This window comes from Wolffia australiana, chromosome 19 (assembly GCF_029677425.1).
Source record: "Wolffia australiana isolate 7733 chromosome 19, ASM2967742v1".
NCBI classification, from domain to species: Eukaryota; Viridiplantae; Streptophyta; class Magnoliopsida; order Alismatales; family Araceae; genus Wolffia; species Wolffia australiana.
In genome coordinates, this window is record NC_135853.1 from 4993133 (window position 1) to 5016567 (window position 23435).

The 23435-nt window shown below is 39.0% G+C and overlaps 1 protein-coding gene across 1 annotated transcript; it reads left to right on the forward strand.

Moving 5' to 3' along the window:
- The first annotated feature begins 10822 nt into the window (after positions 1–10822).
- Positions 10823–12442, forward strand: LOC144715636 (CASP-like protein 1D1). The gene is made up of 3 exons (XM_078590596.1): positions 10823–11173; positions 11269–11395; positions 12132–12442. The coding sequence occupies exons 1-3, from the start codon at positions 10941–10943 to the stop codon at positions 12351–12353; spliced, it is 582 nt and encodes a 193-aa protein (XP_078446722.1). The 5' UTR covers positions 10823–10940; the 3' UTR covers positions 12354–12442.
- The last annotated feature ends 10993 nt before the right edge of the window (positions 12443–23435 follow it).

Genomic DNA, 23435 nt, shown 5'->3' on the forward strand with positions numbered 1-23435 from the left:
ACGTTAGGTTTCCTCCTCCCCCCTCTTGCTCCATCCTGCTGCCAGATCACTGTGCATGCTCCCTCGCCCCTGAGCACGCTGGAGAACTCTTCCATCGTGTCATTGACCCCCCCCTCTGATGTTTTCGGTCGAGAGTATCGAAGTCGGTCTCCCGCATCGTTTGTCCATCCCATTGGTCAGCTGTAGGAAAACAAAAAAGCTTTCCTTTTGGTCAACCATTTGGGGCCCGCAGCTGACCAAGCAGGCGGGTATCATTTCCCTAGCGGCGACGACCTTCCCCTTCCTCTCATCGATCGTTACGCTTCAGATGGGATCCACCGCTGCATGGGAAAGTAATCTCCCCACCACCCCTGTCTTACCGCCCTTCACGAAGACTACCGTGGACTGACCTACTCTAAGGCCTTGCCCGATCCTACTGCCTGGGGTAATGTCTCAACCCCGGATCTGCACCAACTGGTCGACTCTTGAGCAGGCGGACAAGCAGGACCACGCCTCTTCCGTGGAACTTGGCTGCTGCGGCTTCTCCTAGGGCGTCCTCAGCTACGGGTGTGATCAGCTACCGAACTCGGCACTCCTGCGCCCAGATCAACCCTTTGCTCGTTCCCTTTTATTTCATTGTATCATTACCTATTCCAGTGCTGTTCTCTGACAGCTCCCCTGCCTGGAGTGAATTTTATTGTTCACCTCATAGGTTTAGCCACATTCGCTATAGGTTATTTCCTTGGCGGTGTCAGATCCGGATGTTGACGATGACGGTACGGGCGCCACCGGACGGTGACCCGTCCCCCCCCACTCCGTCAGACTTCGAGCTGGTCCCTTGGGTCATTGGGAGCCTGGCAAGGCATGACATCCCGGTGTCTTCCCTGACTCTCGCCCTCTGTCAGTTGGTTGCTGTGATTTCTCATTCCGTTTTCCCATTTAAAGCAATTGCATTCCATTACTAGGCATTCCGTTTGTAGAGGCTAACCTAGTGGTGCAACGCGATGAGCAGATCACGTCGTGTTGCATCAAAGCTCATCTTTATGAGCATATGTAGTATTGACAAAAATGTAGAGAACCTAAGATGCATGGGTGCATAGTTAGCGCATTTGATTTCGAATCATATGCTAGATGCTAATCGTACCTTTTGGGTAAAGTACCCATGCCTCCAAACTTATGAAGTGTAGAACATGCCAATGATTTATTGCAGTTGATCCATGGGGATGTATGTTTCTACATACATGAAACAGTATGAAAAATTTTGATGCAATCGAAGAGAATAATACTTGAGTATGGACTTCACATAGTTCATGCATGAAAATGTTACCTATTACAACTTAGTCGTCCACACTTTGTTCATCAAAAGAGTGGATTCACACTTTGTTGGAGCTACTAGAACCCGTGACGAGCAACTTAAAACTTCTAGTGAACCCATGTGTAGATGCACTCATTGAAATTGCATGAATGTTGAAATTGTCAACCATTTAGTCAGTGAATTCTATTCCACAAGAGTTGCCGAAAGAGAATGAAGCCCAAATTTATGAATGGGAAGTCTAGCCCGTAAGATGAGGCTTGACTCAGATAAAATAGAGTTGAGGACTATGAGAAATGGAATTTATGGATATCCAAATTGGAAATCTTGGATACTACTTTTTCCATCCTAAGGAACAAAAGTGTTTTGTTGGCTAAGGATTTTCTTATTGGAAGACACATATCTTCTATGAGAAGATAGTGGAAGCAAAAGTAGTCTCAAAAGGAATTCCAGATCCATAAATATTATGACCTCATTGGATGAGGAGTTAGTCCTAAACTTGTTTAAAAGTATACTGAAGAAGTTCATATGTTTGGTAGAAGGAACTAGATAACTCGATCATAATGTTGGACATCGTGATTTTAAGTTAATGTGAAAACACTCTATCTAAGAGATGGTGATCTATAACATATGAAGAGGCTATTCTAACTTTTGGAATGAGCGAGAACATATGGATTCTGGAATTTGGTCCACACATCTCAACCAAGTTTTGAACTTGGTCGAAACTCTGAAGGGTATGGTACCCATTATGAGCAAGTAATATTTTGATAAAGATTAGGTGTTGATGGACAAATTGCAATTGTTGAAAGGAAAAGTTCATGGAGTAAGCGTTCACACTAGCTGCCATGATACAATCTACCAGAATTGTTCTCGAAGCACACTATCATTATGGAATGAAGAAATAGATGAAAGTGTATTTAATACAACCTAAAATTATACATCCAAGTGTGGGAGCTGCCAGAATCCAATTATGGGTTGAAGCAGGCATTCGGAAGTTAAAATATGAGCTTTATAGTGTGATGAAATCTCATGTCTTCATTGAGAATGAAGAACGAGCCATGCACGTATACATGACAACCAGTGGGAGCACAAATACCATCATAATTATCATATTCTTTATGTAGAGTACATTCTAATAATTGAGAATGATGTAGGAATGTTATAATCGATAAAAGAATGACTGTCAAATATCTTCTCCATGAAGGGATTTTTGAGAAGTAACCAACATATGAAGAATACCGATCTACACAGATAGGTCAATAATGTTATCACTACTCTCCAAATACATAAACATAGATATCATCACGAAAAGGAGTTTTCGAATGAGAAACTCTAAGAGAGGCTCATTGTGCTATGATATTAAGATTAATCATGCACATCATTCTATGTGCAAGGCCTAAAGTGGCTAAGCTCTAGTTAGGAGCACTAGAACAATATGAGATGTGTTCTGGATGTCTTGAGAAGACAAAAGAAAATGTTGGTGAACATTCAGAAATTCATTTGAAAAATATATTTAATCATTTTAAGCTTGATAACATGCAAATATTAGTAATTTAATGCAGATAAACATGTAAATATGATAATATAAGGTACTAAAAATGCATGCTATCAATGATGACCTGTGGAAGCAAAAATACAATCATAATTATCATATTCTTTATGTAGAGTACATTCTGCTCATTGAGAATGTTGTAGGATTCTTATAGTCGATAAAAAAATGACTGTCAAATATCTTCTCCATGAAGAGATTTTGGAGAAGTAACCAACGTATTGAGAATACCGATCTGTAGAGATAGGTCAATAAAGTTATCACTACTCTCCAAATCCATAAACATAGATATCATCACCAAAGGAGTTTTGGGATGGGGAACTCTGAGAGGGGTTCATTGTGCCATGACAATGAGATTAATCATACTCATTATTCTATGTGTAAGGCCTAAAGTGGCCTAAGCTCTACTAAGTTATGAGCACTAAAACAATATGACGTGTTCTGGTTGTCTTTAGAAGACAAAAGGAAATGTTTGAGTTCATGTAGAAGATGGGTTGAAACTCAAGGGCTACATAAAATTGAGGTTTCAATAATGCTCAAATGATAGAAAGTCTACATTAAAATTTTGCTTATACACTCTAGAAGTATGACTTATTATAAAGTTTCCGAATAGGTCAACTTGAAACTTGACAACGAGAAAAGAACTACATCACTATAGTTGATGTCTCTAAAGAAAAAAGAGTAATTGAAATGTTCATCACTAACCTTAGATTTATATTTGATCATAAACCCCATTACATGGTTGTTCTACACCAATGGTGCTATGCACAGGTGAAATATTGTAGGTCTCATTTGAAGTTAGAGAACTTCTTAAGACACTTCACTTGATTAGGAAGATAAAATTTAGTAGGAGATTACATAATGGAAGTGTTCCGTTGACCGTCATTGTAGCAGATCCATAGACTGAGCCATTAGCTCAATGTATTTTGAGTATGGCTTGTATAAAAAGGGTTTGTTCACTAAGAGTGATTGGCTTTTGTCCAAGTGAGAGATTGATAGAAATATTTGTGGCCGGCAAGCCAATCACACATTCCACAACTCGCTTCATGTTCATTAATACAACATCTTGATTACAATGCACATGTGATGCTTATAATGAAGTCCATGAATACATGATCGGACTTAGTGAATTATGATGAGATCGTAATATAAAGATCACTAGTCTTTAAGGATGTGTTATAAAAATTATTATTCAAAGGATACGTGAGAAGGACATCGAAGTATCCAGATAGAATAGCATTATCTAGTCTCACTCATATGATGAATATAACAGGTCCCATAGCCATTAGTGTGGAGACACTAGATGGTATTATAGATAGTGAGTGTTGTTCAGTGGAAAGAGTTCACAGAATTGATCCATATGAATTCCTGAATGGTATTATACCAAACTGTGAATCAAGTCGATTCACGTCACGACTAGGTAAGTAGTTGATAAGCACAAAATGGGGGTAAATGTTATATAATTTTAAACCCTTGTCGTTGCCAGTTTTAGCTTATACAATAGAATTTATAAAAACTCTACTTAGGATGTGTAGGGGTAAGTACAAGTATTGTCCAAGGGAAGCTAGTAAGGAATCCAATTGATATTCTTCTTGAATAATTTCAACCCCACTGGGGTTAATTTAATCTTCAACAGAGATCAAATTACCCTTACTAGAGGAGAAATTTAGAAAGGGGGGTAGAATAGAGTAGAGGAATAGAAGAAATAAGGGGCTCTAAATTGAATTGATTGATCCAATTGAAAGGATCAAAGAATTCCATTAGAGAGATTAAGAAGAAATTTTAGGTTCATTTTAGTTGGTTCTATAGGTTTGATAATTCAGGAATAACTATGCCATTGGATAATGAAAATGGGAAATTTTATTTTCTAGAAATTTAACCCTTTTTTATAAGTTTTTTTATAGTTTTCTGGATATGCACTCGGAATAGCTAGATAAATCTTTCAATTTCTCCTCTTAATCCTAGTCCGGCTTGTACATGCCGCTCAAGCCAAACAGTTTAGAAGCTTAGACAAGGATCAAGAATAACGATTAAGAAGTTCAACTAACAACATCCAAAATACACCAAACTTTCAAATACAAAGAAGAAAAAGATACCAGATAGGTTGATCCAATCTAGAGCTTCTCTCTGTCTTACAGCTGTGATAGAGCACCATCAAGAATGAGCTTTTCCTCTCGAAATCCAGCTTTTATACTTAGGTTACATGGTGACAATCACCATTTTACACTCATTTAGTAATTAATTTTTATCTATGCAGGCTTGATATGAATGATCCAACATAACAATAGAAAGAGGGGATCAAGACGAGCAAATTGATAAAAAAATCATCTCAATCAGACTTCAGGATAAAAAGTTATTGATAAATGAATCTTAAACCAATTTAAGCCAGTGGATTTAAATTCATTTATTTATTAATTTATTTTTAAACACGGCATGATTTGTCATGCTCCCATTGGCAGGCGCATTTTGAACTCTGTTTTTGCAGAAAAGTCCTTTAGAAAGTGTGGAATTGCTACTGAACGCCGCCCAAAAATGATTGTGAATATGCCCCTTGGGCATTCTCTCTCCTCTGATTTTTTCTTGAAATCACTAAAATACCAAGCATATTTTCAATTAAATCCCTGCAACTTTTACATAATGTGTCTGTGCCACTACTTAGAGCTGTTTTTAGGGATATGATAGTAATTATGAAAAGCCCCTTAAAGAGGAAAAATCAATTTAAAGCTCGTTTTCTCCTTAAAAATATATCATTTTCCTCTTGAAAAACTCATTTCTCACTTAAATAAATATCAGAAAAAGCCAATAAAATCCTTTAAAAATCTATAAAATTCCAAAAAGTTCTAGAAAATCTAGTAGTTCATCCGCATACTAATTAACCTCGAAATTAAATATTAAACCTGCCACTTTATTTCAAGCTCAAATAAATCCCTAAAAAATCATAAAATTAACAGAAAACTAGAAAAAATCAGAAATCAGTTGAAAACATTAATTTCATGTAAATATATGATAAAAAACCGTTTTAATCTCATTAAATGTATAAAATTGTGTGAAATTGCTTGAAATAAAGATAGAATTTAGGGTGTTATTAGTAGTCTTTAGACCTGAGACACCAAAGACGTCTTGTGGATGGACGGTTGTACTTTGACTATGGGCAATGAGTCTCTAATAAGGGGATTCTAAACAGTCTTTGCTTGGGTCCATCAAGAAGTTCACGAAGACGATTGAGTGGTCAAGATGGAATCTTCCACTCTAGTGTAATAGGTGACAAGTCAAGGAAGACGATGAGATAAAGTCCTTCTCCAAGGTAGTGAAATATTGGGAGAAGAGTTCTCTGATGCTTTCCAAATGCATCAGTACTAACTCGAATCACCGATTAGGGTTTGAGAGTAAACCATACCCTAAGTCATCTTAGGAGCGTCAAGTGGATGAGTGACTATACATACATGGCAAATGGTGACAAACATACTCCATGAGCGAGTTGATACACACTCCGTGGTATCTTCTAGAGCACGAGGTGTAGCTTGGCATCCCACGTGTAAGAGGCTCAACCTATCGAGTAGGTTAAATCAATCCACCTTTAATTAGTCCATTTGATGATATAGATAATTAATTTGGAAGACCAATAAAGGTTATCAGGCTGTTGGAGCTGTTAACTAGACTAATACATAGGCCTAGAGGGTCACACGCAAATGTTCTTTCGATGTCAAAAGATAACCACTTAGTATACATGTGGGACGGTTATGAGAGAAATTCACCCAGCCCAGAATTTTTCATGGGCCTTACCCTTTGTCTTTCTTCTCCCGACAACTCCTCTCCACTAGCAATGCTATCAGGATGGCATAATGATGTTGATGGAGCGTGAATGGGGCTCATCAATGAGAAGGAGGATATCTGATGTGCCGAGGACCGAGTGGATACTTCTAGAGGTTGCACACATGAGCATCTCGACGTGACTCATTAGAGGATCGAAGGAATCATCGATGCGATCCATGCACGTTCTTGATTTCATATTTTATTGATGCCATAATGATTTTGTTTAAGTCTTCCGCTACAGATCTTTATGATTTGTTCATCCTTATCTAGGGCTCTAGAGGCCTATAGCACCATATACCCCTTCCTAATCTAAGTTTCCTTTAAGGAATTCAGTCTTGACATCCATTTCTCAGATTCCTTAATCATGGTGTGCTCCATTAGCAAGAAGGATTCAAATTAACGTTGTCATGACAGCTTGTGAGAAGGTTTTTGATGGTCAACTATTGGTCCTTTATGATAACCATTCTCCACAACTTTGCTTTGAAATGGGCTACTAATCCATTTGCACTGATCTTTATTTAAAGATACACTCGCACCCAATGGGTACCATACCCTCAGGAAGGTCTACTGAATTCCAAATTAGGGTAGGTACATAAATTCATAAATCCATAAATTCCAAGCTCATTCCCTATGTTAGAATGATATCTTCATAGGTCTGAGATTGAGATGTCAGGGATAGAGTGTCTTGACATTTACTTGAATCCTCATCTCCAATATTTTTCTGGAGTTGTCTAAATAATTGACCATACATATGAAGCTCTTCTGTACATAACTGAACAAGTTTATGAACTGTGAGTCCATTTAATGAGGCCATGATGCTTATGAATCTAGAATTTCTTCACTATCTACTTTTACTCCCAATATCTTCTCATAAAAGATGTCTTCCAATAAGACAATCCTTATTTCAACAAACATTCTTTTTAATACGGGTGGCATAATTAGTATCCAAAACTTATCTTTTTGGATATTAGTAAAACCCATACCTTATTGTACTCAGACTTAGCTTATATGAGTCAAGCCTTAGCTTATGGGCTAAGGCTCCCCACGCTTCAACATAAAATTGGATTTTGTTCCTTTTTGCACAGCTCTTATAAAATGGAAGTTATGGATTTTCTAGGAACAAGTTCAGTAGGTATGATATTTCAATGATGATGAATTTTCAATGCAACGCTAATAAATTGAAATAGCTCATCATGAATTGTACTATGCCTAAAAAAGGTCCATCTTTCATTTATGAACCATTCATTAAAGGTGTAAGAGGAAATGCCAGGCAAGTTGGGATAAAATTTATCCTTCATGAACAATGTGGATTCCATAGTGAAGAAAATATTTTTATCGATCTAATCAAAAGTTTTAATTCTGTTTCCACTATATAGCCACACACATAAACATGTATGGGACTTAACATTTCCAAAATCTGAGACATGGGTACTGTAACCATAAGGCATGATTAGCAAGTTGCATAAGGTTCAAAATCAAGTGCATTAAGTATGCATCTGATGCATCTCAGGTAATCTTGATTTTACATTGTTCCCAGGCTCATAAAGACGAGCATTTTTCATATAGTTCTTACTCTTCTTAAGAGCAACATTGCCTTGGAGATAGTAAAAAGCATCTAACTGATTTTTCCCTTGATTACTGATTCCCGACTAATCAGTTTATTTATAAAATGATATGAACAACTTTATTTCACAGTAAATAGGTAATATCCATCTAATTTCAAAACAGGAATGATGTTATTATCTCCCAGTAGAAGCTCGAGCTCCACTATCCATACAGTGATTACTCCAACCTTTACGATATACCCTGACCTCCTCTTCATTTCATAATTTGTCCACTTGTCAGCGGTTAAAACATCCTCATGCTTCAATTTTTTTTGAGATACATGAGTGAGGTACTGCTTTGTAGTTCCTCGCTGGTGATCTTTCTTGACTGAAGCAAAATTAATCATTGCTGTCTATATCCTATTCGTTGTACATCTATCTTAAAATGCTTCATCCTCTTGTCCTTCTTAAGGATATGGAACACCTTCTTGGTATCTATACCAACTAAAAGGTCTTTTGGTTTTCCTCTGACAGGTTATCCATGACATTCTTAAGCATGTTAAATAGTTCAACCAAAACTTGATTCTTGTTCATGTTAAAATTAACAAGGAACTTTAAATATGAGTTAGGGATAAATTCAATGAAGAGGTTAGTATTTACGTAGCAGAGAATTATTATTCAGGCACACACCACCTCCTTGACCATTAAATAATTTTAGCACATAATCATAGACTGAAGATCCCTTGACCACACGTAACTTTGAATACACTCTTCAATATCATATATCTATGAACCCTATTTCACTTGTCAAATGACTCTGTCATAAAGAGTCTCATTGCCTCAAGTTATATGTCCTTAGACTACTAGAATAAATTGTAGCTCATAGAGGACGTTTACTATTGAACTGTATCAAAATGAACTTTTCACTTCTGATATCCTCCTCATATTCCTTTCAGAAAAATCCTAGGCTGGGTAAACATGAGCATCATTCCAAGGGATATTGGCTTACAACTCATAATGAGCTGATTTTTAAAGGATTGGCATCAGATATGCCATAGCGCAAGATACTTGATGACTGATTTGTTTATAGGAGATTAGGTCTTTTCAGACCCAAAGTTCTCTATCAGATGTTCTATTCATTAATAACTAGGTCCCAATAAAATTTTTCATTCTATACAACCCTCTAGTGTACGGAAGAGGAGAAACAAACTATCTCCTAGTAGGGATCAGTATTTGAATATAGATATTATGACCTCGAGTATACCCCCACCAATAATAATATGCATTATTGAACACCCATCTCATTGGACTTGCAACTCATTGCAATATCTGATCATATTTTGGTCCCCATCTCTTATGTGGTCTGCAGTGTTATCCCTAACTTATGATATCATGGTATGCACTTACATAGTGAACATCATGATATTATCTATTTTCTTATATGGACTTATGCCAACCTAAGTTTGATGACATCTAGAGTCTTCTATATTTAAACATGCTATTCATCATATCAGATCATAATTTAAGGCGCCAATACCGTTTATCAAACAACATGAAAAACTAGTTTGGATGCTGTTACATATGGTTTTCGTGTAGACCAAAACCTAGAACCTGTGTGATTTCCTCATCAGAGAACATAATCAGTCAAATCCCTTCTTGGATGCTGTTTTGTGTGATTTCCTCATAAAAGAACCTAGTCAGTTTAATTTCGTCATGCATAGAAAACCTAATCAGTCAAATCCCTTTTTGGAAACTGTTTTATGTGATGTCCTCATCGCAGAACCTAATCAATTCAATTTCGTCATGCATAGAAAGCCTAATCAGTCAAATCCCTTTTTGGATTCTGTTTTATGTGATTTCCTCATCAGAAAACCTGATCAGTTTAATTTCGTCATGCACAGAAAAATTCGCAACAGAACTGTATGGCTGAAGTTAATCATACAAGGAGGATCTCCAATCTCCGGCGACCGTACCCCACTTTCTTGAAAAAAGTTACTGCTTTAGAATTCCCCAGAATGGCTGATTGCTTTGTTGGATTGGAGGGTAGATGGTTGAAGAATTAATACATCTTTAAAATGTGTGATTGTTCTTTTTCCCAGGAGTTGGACAAGTTCTTACGGTTAGTCCTTCGACATTTTCCTCTCACTATGATTGGAATCCAACATTACATCCATGTGAACATGACATATCTCGGACCGACTCTTCTTTTAATGAATTGATCCCATCGGAGCAACAAATATGAAAGTCAAAAAGGATCAAATAAGAAATATTACTTAACTGTTGCTATGTCGGAAACGAACGAAGCCAGCTGCCTTAACGCGGTCCGATAGAAACCATGAAGGAAAGATTGAGCAGGGGGGTGGGTTGACTGATTTGAACAGGTGAGAATTGATGTAGAAGGAAAGCGCCGAGTTCCCCGGAGACAAATCTAAAACGCCACCCAATCTACTAACGGCGCGTGCATTGACTATCCAGGTAAATTATTCATTCTTATCTGTACGTGTATGAACGTCGCTACGGTCAGCGTGGATAAACGGCGCATATCAATTCCTAAGCCCCAACGTTGAATTCTTCGGCCTTCTTTGATTTTCTTATTCGCTCTCATCTATTTAACCCCGTTTTCCTCTCCTCCATAGCTTCACAGCTCGACTTCCTTCTCCTTCTTCGTCTTCTTCATCTTCCATCTCTTATTTTTCTTATTCTTCTTCTTTACTGTCATCTTCATCTTCTTATTCGTCCCCTCATGGAGTCAGCTGGCAAGCGATCTTGGGAGATGGACGCTTCGTCCGACAGATCGAGATCGCGTCCGGTGAACTACGTCTCGGCCGATTTCGCAATCAGGCTGCTCCTCTTTGCGTCTTCCGTCGTCGGAGTCGTCGTCCTCGCTACCAGCAAGCAGACGACGATGGTGCCTATTCCTATGGCCCCCTTCTTCGTCTCAAGAACCGCTCAATTCGATCACGCCGCTGGCCTCATGTGAGACTCCCCAAATTCCTCTCCGCTTCATCGTTTTCATCGAATTATCGGAATTATTCGTTCCCCAGTTGACGAATTATCCTCGGAATTCCCAGATATATGTTTTCCGCGCTTGCCGCCGCCGCCGGCTACAGCTTTGGGACGATGATCACCTCTGCTACGGCCGTGAGAAAGCCATCGCCGTCGACGAAGCTTCTTCTCAATCTCCTCATCCTCGACGCGGTAATTTTCGTCCACTTGTGGAATTTGTTCTTCTGCAGAGCTGGGTTTAGGGTACCACTCGGTCAATTGTTTACGTAGATCTTGCAACTTCACGCCCCTCGTTGACGCTATGGATGACGTAGAAATTGACGAAATCTTGGGTGACGACGCCGTTTCCTAGCGTCGACCTTCAAGAGTTTATTCCAAGATGTCATCCGTTAGACGATGAAGTTGACGAAATTGTTTTAAGTGGCGAACGTGCGAGGGTGACGCTAACGACGTCACCGTTATCCTTGCCAGACACGAGTTTCATCCGGGATGATGGGGACTCTTCGCCTAAACTTGTCAACTTGTAGTTAAAATTAGGTTTTAAGGACGAGGGATGAAGCTTTGAAACGGACGAAACTGGACTGAACGGAGCTTCGCTTAAGTCATCCGTTACAGGGCTTGTTGTTTTGTTTGGTTCTTGCGGTAGAGGTTGGAAGAGAACAGATGACGGAACAGGACAATTAGGCGGTGTTTAATGACGGCACGGTGCTTAACGGGGAGTAAACAAATTTAAACCGCACCACGCAATGCCCGAGCAACCAGCCGCTGACCCTGATCAAACTATCCTTAATGAAGATAGTATAGGGACGCTGGGAATATGAGAGGTTTCGTGAGTGGATGAAAGGTCGTAGTAATTAAGATTCATCATCGTAATCCATGAATTCATTTTGGCGAAGACTAACTTCCATAGCTTTTATCTCACGCGTAGATCATGGCGGGAGTGATGGCGGCGGCGACCGGCGCCGGTGGCGGAGTAGCATTCATCGGCCTGAAGGGAAACTCGTACGTGCGGTGGAATAAGATTTGCGGAGTCTACGAGAAGTTCTGCCGGCACGTAGGCAGTTCCGTTGGCTTCTCTCTTATCTCCTCCATCGCTCTCATCCTTCTCGTCATCCTGTCTGCCGTTTCTCTACATCGCCGTGCCCACTGATCCCTCCATCCTCCTTTCTCTTCATTTGATTTCTTTTAGAATTTGTAAATTGCTTTTCTGTTCGTGAAATAACCCAGTTCGCCGCTCAATCTATTGTTTTCGTAGACTATTTCCGCATAAACAATTGAAAATTGGACGAGTCTTTTCAGACGGCGAAATGATGACAAGGCCAAGCTTTTAATTGGTTGAAGATTCGGATTTAGCGGCTCTCTGAGTGTTCAACAAAGACTTCTCAATATGAAGAATATGAGAGGTTGTCTCTTCATCCACCAAACACAACAATCATGGGGGATTATCGAGAATTAGAGTTATACGCGGGTTCCAGAATATTCTACAGACGTTTAATTGATTAGAGATTTGGAGTTAGCGTCTATCCTAATGTTCACATACTGTATACTTTGAGGGTTCATTTACGCATTCACCAAACGTAATAATGATGGGGGAGTGCCTATTTATGAGAGTGGAAGCCGGCGATCCAGAAAATAGGGTAGGTCCTTTCGTGTGTCTGTGGCTGAACAGACGAATGTGCGGTTGTGTGGTGAGGTTGGCGAAACACTGCACAGATGTGGTTTTGTGCGATTAGGCGCTATGGAAATGTGGTGTATGATTAGGCGATGTTTGAGCTATGTTGGACATTGAATGTACAAAATTTATTTAAGACAGAGTGATCGTATACTGTTAATTTTAAACAAAAAAATTCAAAACTGTTATTTTTACTCCATCTAATGTTGAATGTTTAATATTAAAGACTTATTTCAGATATCTAATTATTTCTATTTTCTCCACTTCAATTTTTTTCTTTAATGATAGGCATATAAAGTGGTTGTGATATTTGATGATTTCAAACTTTTCTTATGATATTATTTTTAATTTTTGAGATGATTTCTGATCGTAATTTCCCAGATCTTCTTCCTTTTTCTTTTCTTCTTCCCTTGTTCTTCTCTTATTCGTCTTTCCTTCATAATTTTCTCGTCAATCTTCTTCCTCTCTTCTTCTTCTCATCTTCTTCTCATCTTATTTTCCCTCGTCTTCTTCTTGTTTATTCTGGTTTTCATCTTTGTTTCTTCTCTTCTCCCTCTAGTTTTCTTCTTCTTTTTTCCTCTATTCTTCCTTTTTCTTTTCTTCTTCCTTTGTATTATCTTCTTCGTCTTTCCTTCTTAATCTTCTCCTAAATCTTCTTCTTCTCATCTTATTTTCCCTCGTCTTCTTCTTGTTTATTCTGGTTTTGATTTTTTTTTCTTCTCTTCTCCCTCTAGTTTTCTTCTTCTTTTTTCCTCTCTTCTTCCTTTTTCTTTCCTTCTTCCTTTGACTTCTCTTCTTTGTCTTCCCTTTATAATATTCTCCTCCATCTTCTTCCTATCATCTTATTTTCCCTCGTCTTCTTCTTATTTATTCTGGTTTTAATTTTTTTTCCCTTCTCTTTTCCCTCTTGTTTTCTTCTTCTTTTTTCCTCTCTTCTTCGTTTTTCTTTCCTTCTTCCTTTGTCTTCTCTTCTTTGTCTTTCCTTCTTATTCATGTCCTCAACCTTCGTCTTCTCATCTTCTTCTCCTCTTCTTGTCATCTTATTTTTCCTTGTCTTCCTATTGTTTAATTTGTTTATTCATTTTCTTCCTCTTCTTATTCCTCGTCAACTCCTTATTATTTTGTTCCTCTTCTCTTCTTATTCTCTTTTTTTTCTTTTCCTCTTCCCTTTACTTCTTCTTATTCTTCTTCTCATATTCTTCACTTCTTATTCTCTCAATACTTAATACTTATTGCTTTTGATAATTATGATTGTTCTGTCTTAATACGTATTACTTTCCTGCAAGTTGGTTGTCATTATTGTGTATAAGAATTCTGTGATTATTTTTTTCCATCAATTTATGAGATCAAATCCACAATAATGTCTATTCTTTTTTCTTGTCCACGTTATGAACCTGCAAATGTAGGAAGGAAGTTGGTATGCCCTCGCATGAACCGAATGCTGCAGAAATGTCTCCAGAAGAAGAAAACCATGGTAGCCCAAACACAAGAAATAAAAAGCCACGCCTTAATGCACGTGACCCATTGAGGTACTTCACAGACATAGGCGGGAATAAATTTAAACGCAACTGGTGCGGTATCATTGTAGAACACAAGTACTAAAGCAGCATGTAACTTGGAAAAGTTACATCGCACATTATACCAGTCTTTGAAATCAAAGACAAGTTGAGGCGTACAGGAAGATAAATACTAGACATGTTTGCCAATGGAGATGCCAAGAGTACTACACTGGACATACTGCGGAGAAGACCAAAGAAGAGGTGGCGGTTCATATGTTTGTCTGACTCACTGTGGGCCATTGTTAGGAAGAAATACTTCATACGACTTCTTCGTTATATTACGCAAGACGAAATATCAGTCCCGTTAGTGAAGGCTATATATGCGAAAGCCTTCTCACTCTACCAAGATATGAAGAAAACTGTTCGGAAAAAATTGGCATCCGTTGCTCGAGTGTCATTAACTTGATGCGTGGACATCGGAAAACAACATTGGGTTCCTCGGTGTGATAGTGCATTGGGTGGGCTCTGAGTGGACTTTGTGCAATTGTGTTCTAGGAATACGCCAACTAATAAACGATGGCTGCTTCCAAGCCCACCTCCTGGCTGTCATTGCTCGATCACTTCCTTTTTTACCAAGTAATTGCTTAGGGACCTTAGCGTACAATTTGGGCTGTTTCCGTCTCGATTTTGGATCTTAGCACCCATAAGGTCTGTCTGTACAAATCATGACGGCCTGTGTTCGGAGTTTCCCTAGGTTGGTAAAGCTAAATGGGGCCACCCTATCCCATGGAGTGCTCTACCTCGGGCCATCAACATCATACGCTCTACTGAAATAGATCTTCTGGAAAACCAGCTATATCTGATCTTGGTTGGCCTTTCACCCCTAGCTACAAGTCATCCCCGTATTTTTCCACATATGTCTGTTCGGTCCTCCAAGGCTTGTTAGAGCGATCTTCAACCTGCTCATGGCTAGATCGATCGGTTTCGGGTTAAATAAGAAGAACTAGAATATTCCACCTCTGAGGCCTACACTGATGACTCTAAATAAGTCATCAAATATTTAGACTTTTAAGCATTAAAGCATCAAGAATATCTAGTTAATTCATGTGAGTTGTCATGCATATGCATTATTTCATAAAATTACTAACCCCACTTGATTCTTCGAATCAAGTGGATTATATTTGACATTTTTTGGTTAGTAAGTTCAGAAACAGGTTAAGACAACCAAGGAGGACGTCAAGGATCAACAGGAGCTGGCGAAATCTCAAAGAAGAAGAAAATTCCGAAAATGCCCCTGGGCATGTGTTAAGAGAAACCTATGAATACTCTCTTGAGAGTTCACTTTGGGTGGTCCAGAATTTCTCTCCAAGGAAGCTAGGGCTAGGAGAAGAAGGATTTATGAAGACCCTCCAAGAGCTGATGAGCATTGGAGCAGGGAGAGAGACAAGCTGAGGCATAGCTAGACCAAGAAGATCGCCGCCTTGCCGAGAGGAGGTGACACAAGGAGGTGTGATTGTTCTAGCTTCAGCATTTTCTCCTTCTCCCTTCTAGAAAATCGAATTTGGGACTGGGAGTCTCCCAACTGTGTTCTCAGTCAAATCCAAACAAGATTGTTCTCTGTTTTCCTTTGATTTCAAGTCTATAATTTGCTCAAATCAATCTTCCTTCCGTTCTTCTAAAATCCCATCATTTTTCACAATCGAGGGAGAAATCGCCTGCCAGCAGCACACCCCGCAGGCAGTCAAGGCCGCCAGCAACAAGCGCGCTGCCAGCGCGCGCGCGCGAGCAGCCAAGGCCGCCGGCGCGCGGGCTTGCTCCCCTGCGCGCAAGCAACAGCCTGCACGCAGCAGGAGCCGCACAGGCAGCCGCCCGCACGCAAGCGCTGCACGCGAGCACGCCTGCGCACGGCAGCACTACCCGTAGCAGCCCGCGTGCAGGCAGCAGTCAGCATGCAAGAGCCGCGCGCGAGCACGCTGCGAGGCGGCCCGCCCGCGCACAAGAGCTGCATGTAGGCACACCGCCCGCAGCAGCTGCCCACGCACAGCAGCCGCCTGCACGCCAATGCCGCCTGCAGCAGCGTGCAGGCCCGCCTGTGCGCAGGCTGCGCTATTGCGCAGGCGCACGCGCGAGCACAAACACCCGTTGGGTGTTTGTGAGATTGCTTCAAAGAGTTTGGGTAAAATCTTCAGTAAAGAAAATTCTGACTGAAGATTTTACTGAACCAAGACTTTTAAAGAAATCTCTGTAGTTTTTTACTAAAGAATTTTTAAGAGAGTTTGATATTTGGAAATAGAGAACTGAACATACAGATTGAACTGAAAAGAATTAATGTTTTTTATCTGCTCTCTGAGGATCGACCCTTACATGCCCTAAGGCTGTGAGGTTATAAATTGTGTTGTATAAGCTCAATTCTCACACGAATAAATTGATAAATAACCAGTAAAAACCACTAAAATCGAGCTTATCATACACCTAATGGCTTAAGCCGTTGTTCCCATTTCCTCGGTAACCTGTCATACAAAAGGTACGTCCTTAGAGTGAGAGCACCTGCGCTCCGCTCCTTCGACTGATTGTTCACATTGGATTTCAGGTTCTCTATTGCACTCCCAGATGGGGGTTCTTTTTCACCATTCCCTCATAGTACTTGTACGCTCTCGGTCATTGAGGAATACTTAGGCTTAGAGGGTGGTCCCCCTATCTCGCGTAAAAGCGATCTGAATTCAAACATGCCACATTTTACTGAGAAGGATCGAACCATGGGAACGAATCTACAGGGCTATTGATGAACATAGTTTTATCATAAATTATGCCATCATTTACGCTTATATATTATCATGAAATGACAAGAGTTTATATTTTATTGCTCATTATAAGTTTCTTTTGACTAGCCCCACTTGATTCTATGAATCAAGTGGATTAGATCTCATCTTGGTTTAAATGAGTACAGAAATTGATTTGGAGATAGTGTACATGGGCGAAACAATGAATCAAAGAGGATGCTTGGACCAAGTCAAAATGGCAGTTATGGATCAAGCCTGGACAAAGTCAAAATGGCAGTTATGGATCAAGCCTGGACCAAGTCAAATGGCAGTTATGGATCAAGATAAACCAAGTCAAATGGCGGTCATGAATCAAGCTGGACCATTCAAGAGATCCAAGCAGTTTAGAGAGAAGAAATCCCATAAATACTATCTCAAAAACAATGTTTAAGTTGTCTAGAATTTTTGTTGGAAGAGTGGAGTGTTGTTTGTTTTCAAAGTTCTATAGACCCTCCATTATTGATGAACAATTGAGTTGAGTGAAGAAGCAAAGCTGAGAAGATTCTAAGAAGGAGGGTCATTTCCTAGCCGATCAGGGGTGTGACATAAGGTAAATGTGATTTCTTAGAGTTCAGTAATTGCTTAATCATTCTTTTTTAAGACAGATTTAGTTAGGTTGGAAAGTATAGGATTGTCACTTTCTAACATATCCAACTAAATCTGGTCATTATTCCTCATTTCAATATCATTGTGCGAAAAGCAGATCTAGTACTTAGTCAAAATTTTGACAAAGTACCAGATCTTGCATTGTAGTGCACGGGCGCTGCACAGCTGCGCGCAGTGCACAGCCACGGGCCGCGACGCGCGCAGCACACAGCCGCGTGCCGCTACATGTTCAGCACACAGTCGCGCGCCTCAGATAGAACTGGACTTAGACTAAGTCCAGATCTATCTGAGATACTAATTTAAATTTTGAATTATTAAATCTTCAAACTCCAATTTAAGATAATTAAATCTTTATTCTTACTTTAAAACTTGAAATCTTATATCTATTGAATCTCAAAACAATTATTAAAAGAATACGATAGAAAAGATTGAGTGGAAATAGAAATTGAATTGAATAACCTGCTCCTTGGTGTTCGACCCTTACTTACCCTAGGTTAGTGAGGTTAATTAAATTGTTGCATAATCTCTAATCCTCACACATTGATAAGATAAAAAAAGTCATAAAATCATTATTTTAAACACTAAAAATTAGAGATTTTCAGATATCACCTTCTTTGGCTAGATCTTCCAACCTTTTACAATTACAGTTCACTACGCGCCCCACCCCGTAATTCCTGTGTTGCCTATGCTTGCATCCTAGTTGCTGACTTTGTACAACTCAGTAAGGCATGCTACGGCAACATAGCCTACGCTTGTTGCTTGCTGGTTTTCCATCATCCAATTCACAACAAATCAAATGGAACCGGAACACACATTTTTTAATTCCAACCCTAATCCGCTCTCGCTCGCTGCTACTAACGGGGTCTTGAGTGATTTCCTTTCCTTTAGCTACTCAGATGTTTCAGTTCACTAATTTATGAAAGTCCAAAGAGCGCAGACTAGCCACAGAGCTTGAATACAGTTTCCAGATCAGAGATCCATGGATCACGGACAGTATCTCCCCATCGCCTTTCCCCTCTGAAAGCGTCCTTCCTTCTCAATACCCGAGCATCCATCCAATGCTGGTCAGGTGAGAGGTGGAACATGCCTTTTTTTCTAATTAGTGGTTGCAAATACCAGACCTTCGATCAAAGAGCGGGACGAGCAGAATTAGAAGCTTATACAAAGGTTTTGAAAGACATTTTTTTTAACATAAATAAAATAAAATAATGAAAATCAACGTTCTAAGGCGCAAGTTTACGAGAGGAAGCATAAGGGATGCAGCGAAGTCAATGAGGATGAAGATGAATGTTACGAAGTCAATTCAGATTAAGAGGAATGTTACGAACTCAATTCAGTTGAATCTGAAGAAAAAGTTCTGAAAGGCGCGCGTTTACGAGAGGGCGCGAGTTTACGAGCGATAAAGTAAGAAAAGAAAGAGAAGAACTCAAAGAAAGAAATGTTATGAAATAAACCTCGTGGCATTACTTTTGAGACAGCTCATATTCCACTACCAATTAATGTATCTTCGTATCGATCGGTTCATAAAATTGTTCCGTACTTCTCTCAAAAGAGTAGATCACATCTACTATTAAATGAACCCTACTCACCTCCATAAACATTTCCAGAAAGTGGATGGCAGCTTTGCTCCATAAAGTACCGCTAGACAGAAACATAAATGGATAACCCTTGACCACATTAGTAGTGTCATCAGGATAAGCTCCTGCTTTAATGCTGGCTAGGAGTAGGTTCTTTCTTGCAGTTTTTTTTTATCTGCTCATAAATCGTTCCCTTATGCTCCCCCTCGTACATTCGCGCCTTTATTTTTATTGTTAATAAAGATATTAGGACTTTCACACTGACATTGAGACAGAAAACATTCACTCAGTTTCCTAGTTCCTTTTTTTCCGAATGTTTCATCGTTTATCTGCTGGATAAAGTTTCATTGCTCCCGCCCATAAACACTCCAAAAATACCATGAGTGCACACATCCTTGAAACGTTGGAGGAGTTAGACTTGAAGAAGAAGGTATGTGTTAGAACATAAAAATTGGAATTACTGTTATTTTCACCGTTCCATTATATTGATGAATCCAAAATACGCAGGTGTGCACAATTACCATAGACAATGCATCGAACAACAGAAAGATGATGACTATTCTTGAGGAGCATCTCAAGTTAGAGAACCCTCAATTCAGTGCAAGCCGACACGTGCTTTGCATAGCGCACGCGCTAAACCTCATGGTCCAGGCCGAGATTGGCTCACTACGTGTGACAGAGACGTCGATAGAGCCATTGGTTATAAACGAGGACGATATGGCCGGTACAAACAATAAAAAACAAGGCAGCATACTTGCTGCGTTCTTGACATCTAGTCTTGGTGATGTCATACTCTGGCTCCACGAGATAGTCACAGGAATACACGGTTCAACCCAGCGTGAAGAATGTTATGTAGCATTATGCAAGCAATTTGGGCTACCTGACCATAAAAAATTCCATTGGACTGCCTAACAAGATGGAATTGTACGTACGCCATGTTAGTGGCTGTTGTCGAGAAAAGGGATGTTGTAGATATCATCGCATGGAACATCTTAAGGAAACAAGACTTATGCTAAGAGGAATGAGCAATGATCGAGGAATTTGCAACCCCTTCAGTTGCTGTTACAGTAGCATGCCAATCAAAAACACCCAAATCAAATGAGGCAATTGTTATCATTAGAGCAGTGATGAGACACTTGAATGGTGTAATGGCTGGTATCAGAGAGGGAAAGATGTGAGGAGTCAATAGTGTTATGTCCACCGAATAATGGACATTGGTATACAAGGCTTGTGAGGCGACGAAGACTAAGATGAGAAGAGATAAATCAGTCCTCACTCACAACCCGACCTTCACCGTTGCTGCTCTCATTTATCCCTCCATGAAGTTACAGTTATTGGACCATGACCAACAGGGCCTAACAATCGTGTATGTGCAACACTTATTGTAGTCCCCCGATATCACAAATGACTGGTGCTTCATTCATTTAGATTCTTCTGCATGTTTTCGAATGGAGTGGATGTCTGCAACATTCGTCGATGAGCAGACACCAATCCTTACTACAAGACACGAGCTAGATGTGTACATGAGTTCACCTCCTCTCAAGGGGACTGAACCATTGCAGTGGTGGAAAATAACAGGAAAACATTCATATCCTAGGTTGGCAATGGTTGCAAAGGATTTTTTATCGATCTCCACAACGAGTGCTCCCTCAGAAATATTCTTCTCTGCCTGTCGTGTAGTCATCAACTACAAGCGTTCAAGGTTGACGGCAAAGAGCATTGAATTACTTATGACACTAAAGTGTTGGTGGTGAGCGGAAGAGGGTGACGACTCTGATATGAAGCAAACATACGAAGATAGCGACGAATATCCATTATTCATTAAGCTCATTTCCTCTCCCTTTAATTTTTTGAAACACTCTGATAATCTCATATTTAGGGGTTTAATTCATTGTTGGTAATTGAGATTATTCAATAAAAATGTATTTGCGCGTACTTAAGAATACTCAGTTAGTGATGAGTACGGATCGTCTCCATAGGGAGCGATAATTAAAGAATTAATTTCTTATGCTAGGGATGATCAATGAGAGGATAGAGGAGGACAATATTTAAAGATGTGAGCTAGTGATATAAATTAAAAATACGTAAGTTATGTATTAATTTAACTTAAAGAAAAGAGTAAGTTAATGTGACGGACACGATGATGGGTGATGGTACGAATGAGCATAGAGATTGGATGTGGAGTGGTACGGTGGAGAGGATAGAAAGAAAAGATAAGGGGGACGTAAGTAGTCAAATGATAAAAAAAACTATAGTTACGATAATAATGATGTCAGAAAAGAAACCACATGAGGCAAAGATGCTTACCTTAGATCCTTACATTCCGCCAGGATCACGGAGATTTGCGAGTGCTGGTAAGCTCCTCCTCTTCTCTGATACTTCTTCCCACACACCCAAGACACCAAGAACACACTTGATGGATCTCAAAACTCACTATCTTTCAATCAGCCTACACAAGTAGGAAGCAAGTTCAAGATGCATTTCATAATGATCCAAACCTCTATTTATAGATCAGAGGATATGGCTAGAAAGAGAAACGGAAGATAAAGTAGTGCTAAAAATTTCAACTCGATCGGACTTGTAGATCAATGTTATGGCTGTTTGAAGTTGAGCTAATCCTACCCCTTGATTTTGTTCTCTCTCCTCATAAGCATCCTCATTTTCCATGCTCGTTAAGAAGTCAAAGCGCATGATATTTCACACTTTTCATATTCTGTGCGGGTGCTCTTTGTCTTCCGTGCCACGTGTACCTGAAAAAGGACAGAAAAAAAAACATTAAAAAAACTCTTTCTTGAGTGCTGACATGGCGGTGCGTCAGTGCACCATGTCACGCTCTTCTTTCTTTTTTTTTGTTTTAAATGAGTGGAAGTAAGTGAGCCACGTCACCCTGTACCAGAAAAAGCCAAAAAGACTTAACAATTCATATGACATAAAATAAAACCCCACGAAATACGTATAAATATATATTTTGACTTAGAAAAATCATATCTTTCCAAATTTAATGGCTAAAAATTCCACAAAAATCATATTCTTCTCAACAATTATATTATTTTAGAATCAATTGTTATAAAAATCACGAAAAAAATCAAAAATTCATAAAATCATTCTAAAAATAGATTAATCGTTTTAAGTCTGATAACATGCAAATAGGAGTGATTTAATAAAATTATACATGTAAATATGATCATATTGAAGTGCTAAACATGCATGTTATCACACTCAAAGGTATGCCTTACTGCGTCTTTTTTTTATTTGATATCTACAAGTAAAAAGTGTTTTCTGTAAAAATTATTTGGCATAGACATCAGTCAATTTTTCCTATATCATTCAACTTGATGATGATATTCTGCAAGTTAATTGGTATGTTGTGATGAAACGGATGGTTTACCTTTTATATTCAGGTGGGAAAAAGACGGACCCAAAAGTCTGCTTTAAACTCATTCTATTTGTAATTGGGGAAGAGGGGGCTTGCATTCTATGAACTAACATTTTGTTCAAGTTTGAAAGTGGAAAACTGCAGCTGTTTTAGTTTGGGAAAAATTAAAGTACCGTTTTATGAATTTTTTGAATTTTCATTTTACAATCTATTGTTAGAAAATTAAAGTTTGGGAAAAATTAAAGTTCTATGTTATTCGCCATTGAAAGTGGAAATCTACTCTTTCACAAAATAAGAATTTTTATATCACACAGAAGAATGTATATATTTCTAATAATTTTGCCAAGAATAATACACTTACATTTATTTGAGAAACTGCAATATTTCCATTTACTGATTTTTATTGGGATTTTAACTTGTAGGAAGAACATGTTATTTTGAATTTTGTAGCTGACATTTCAAAAGAAGGAATCAACACTTGAAGGTTTCATTTCTCTGGCAATGGGTGAGAAAGAAGTCATCATATAGTTTTACCTTCTTTTAACTTTTGCTGTCCAACTCATTGAGATATGCACTTTGCAGTGAAAGTGAAGAGTCCTTACAGTATGATAATTACCAAAATGAGGTTGAGCATGTCCATCATTGAGCTACCGGAGGATGTTGTGCAACTTTCAACTGTGCCC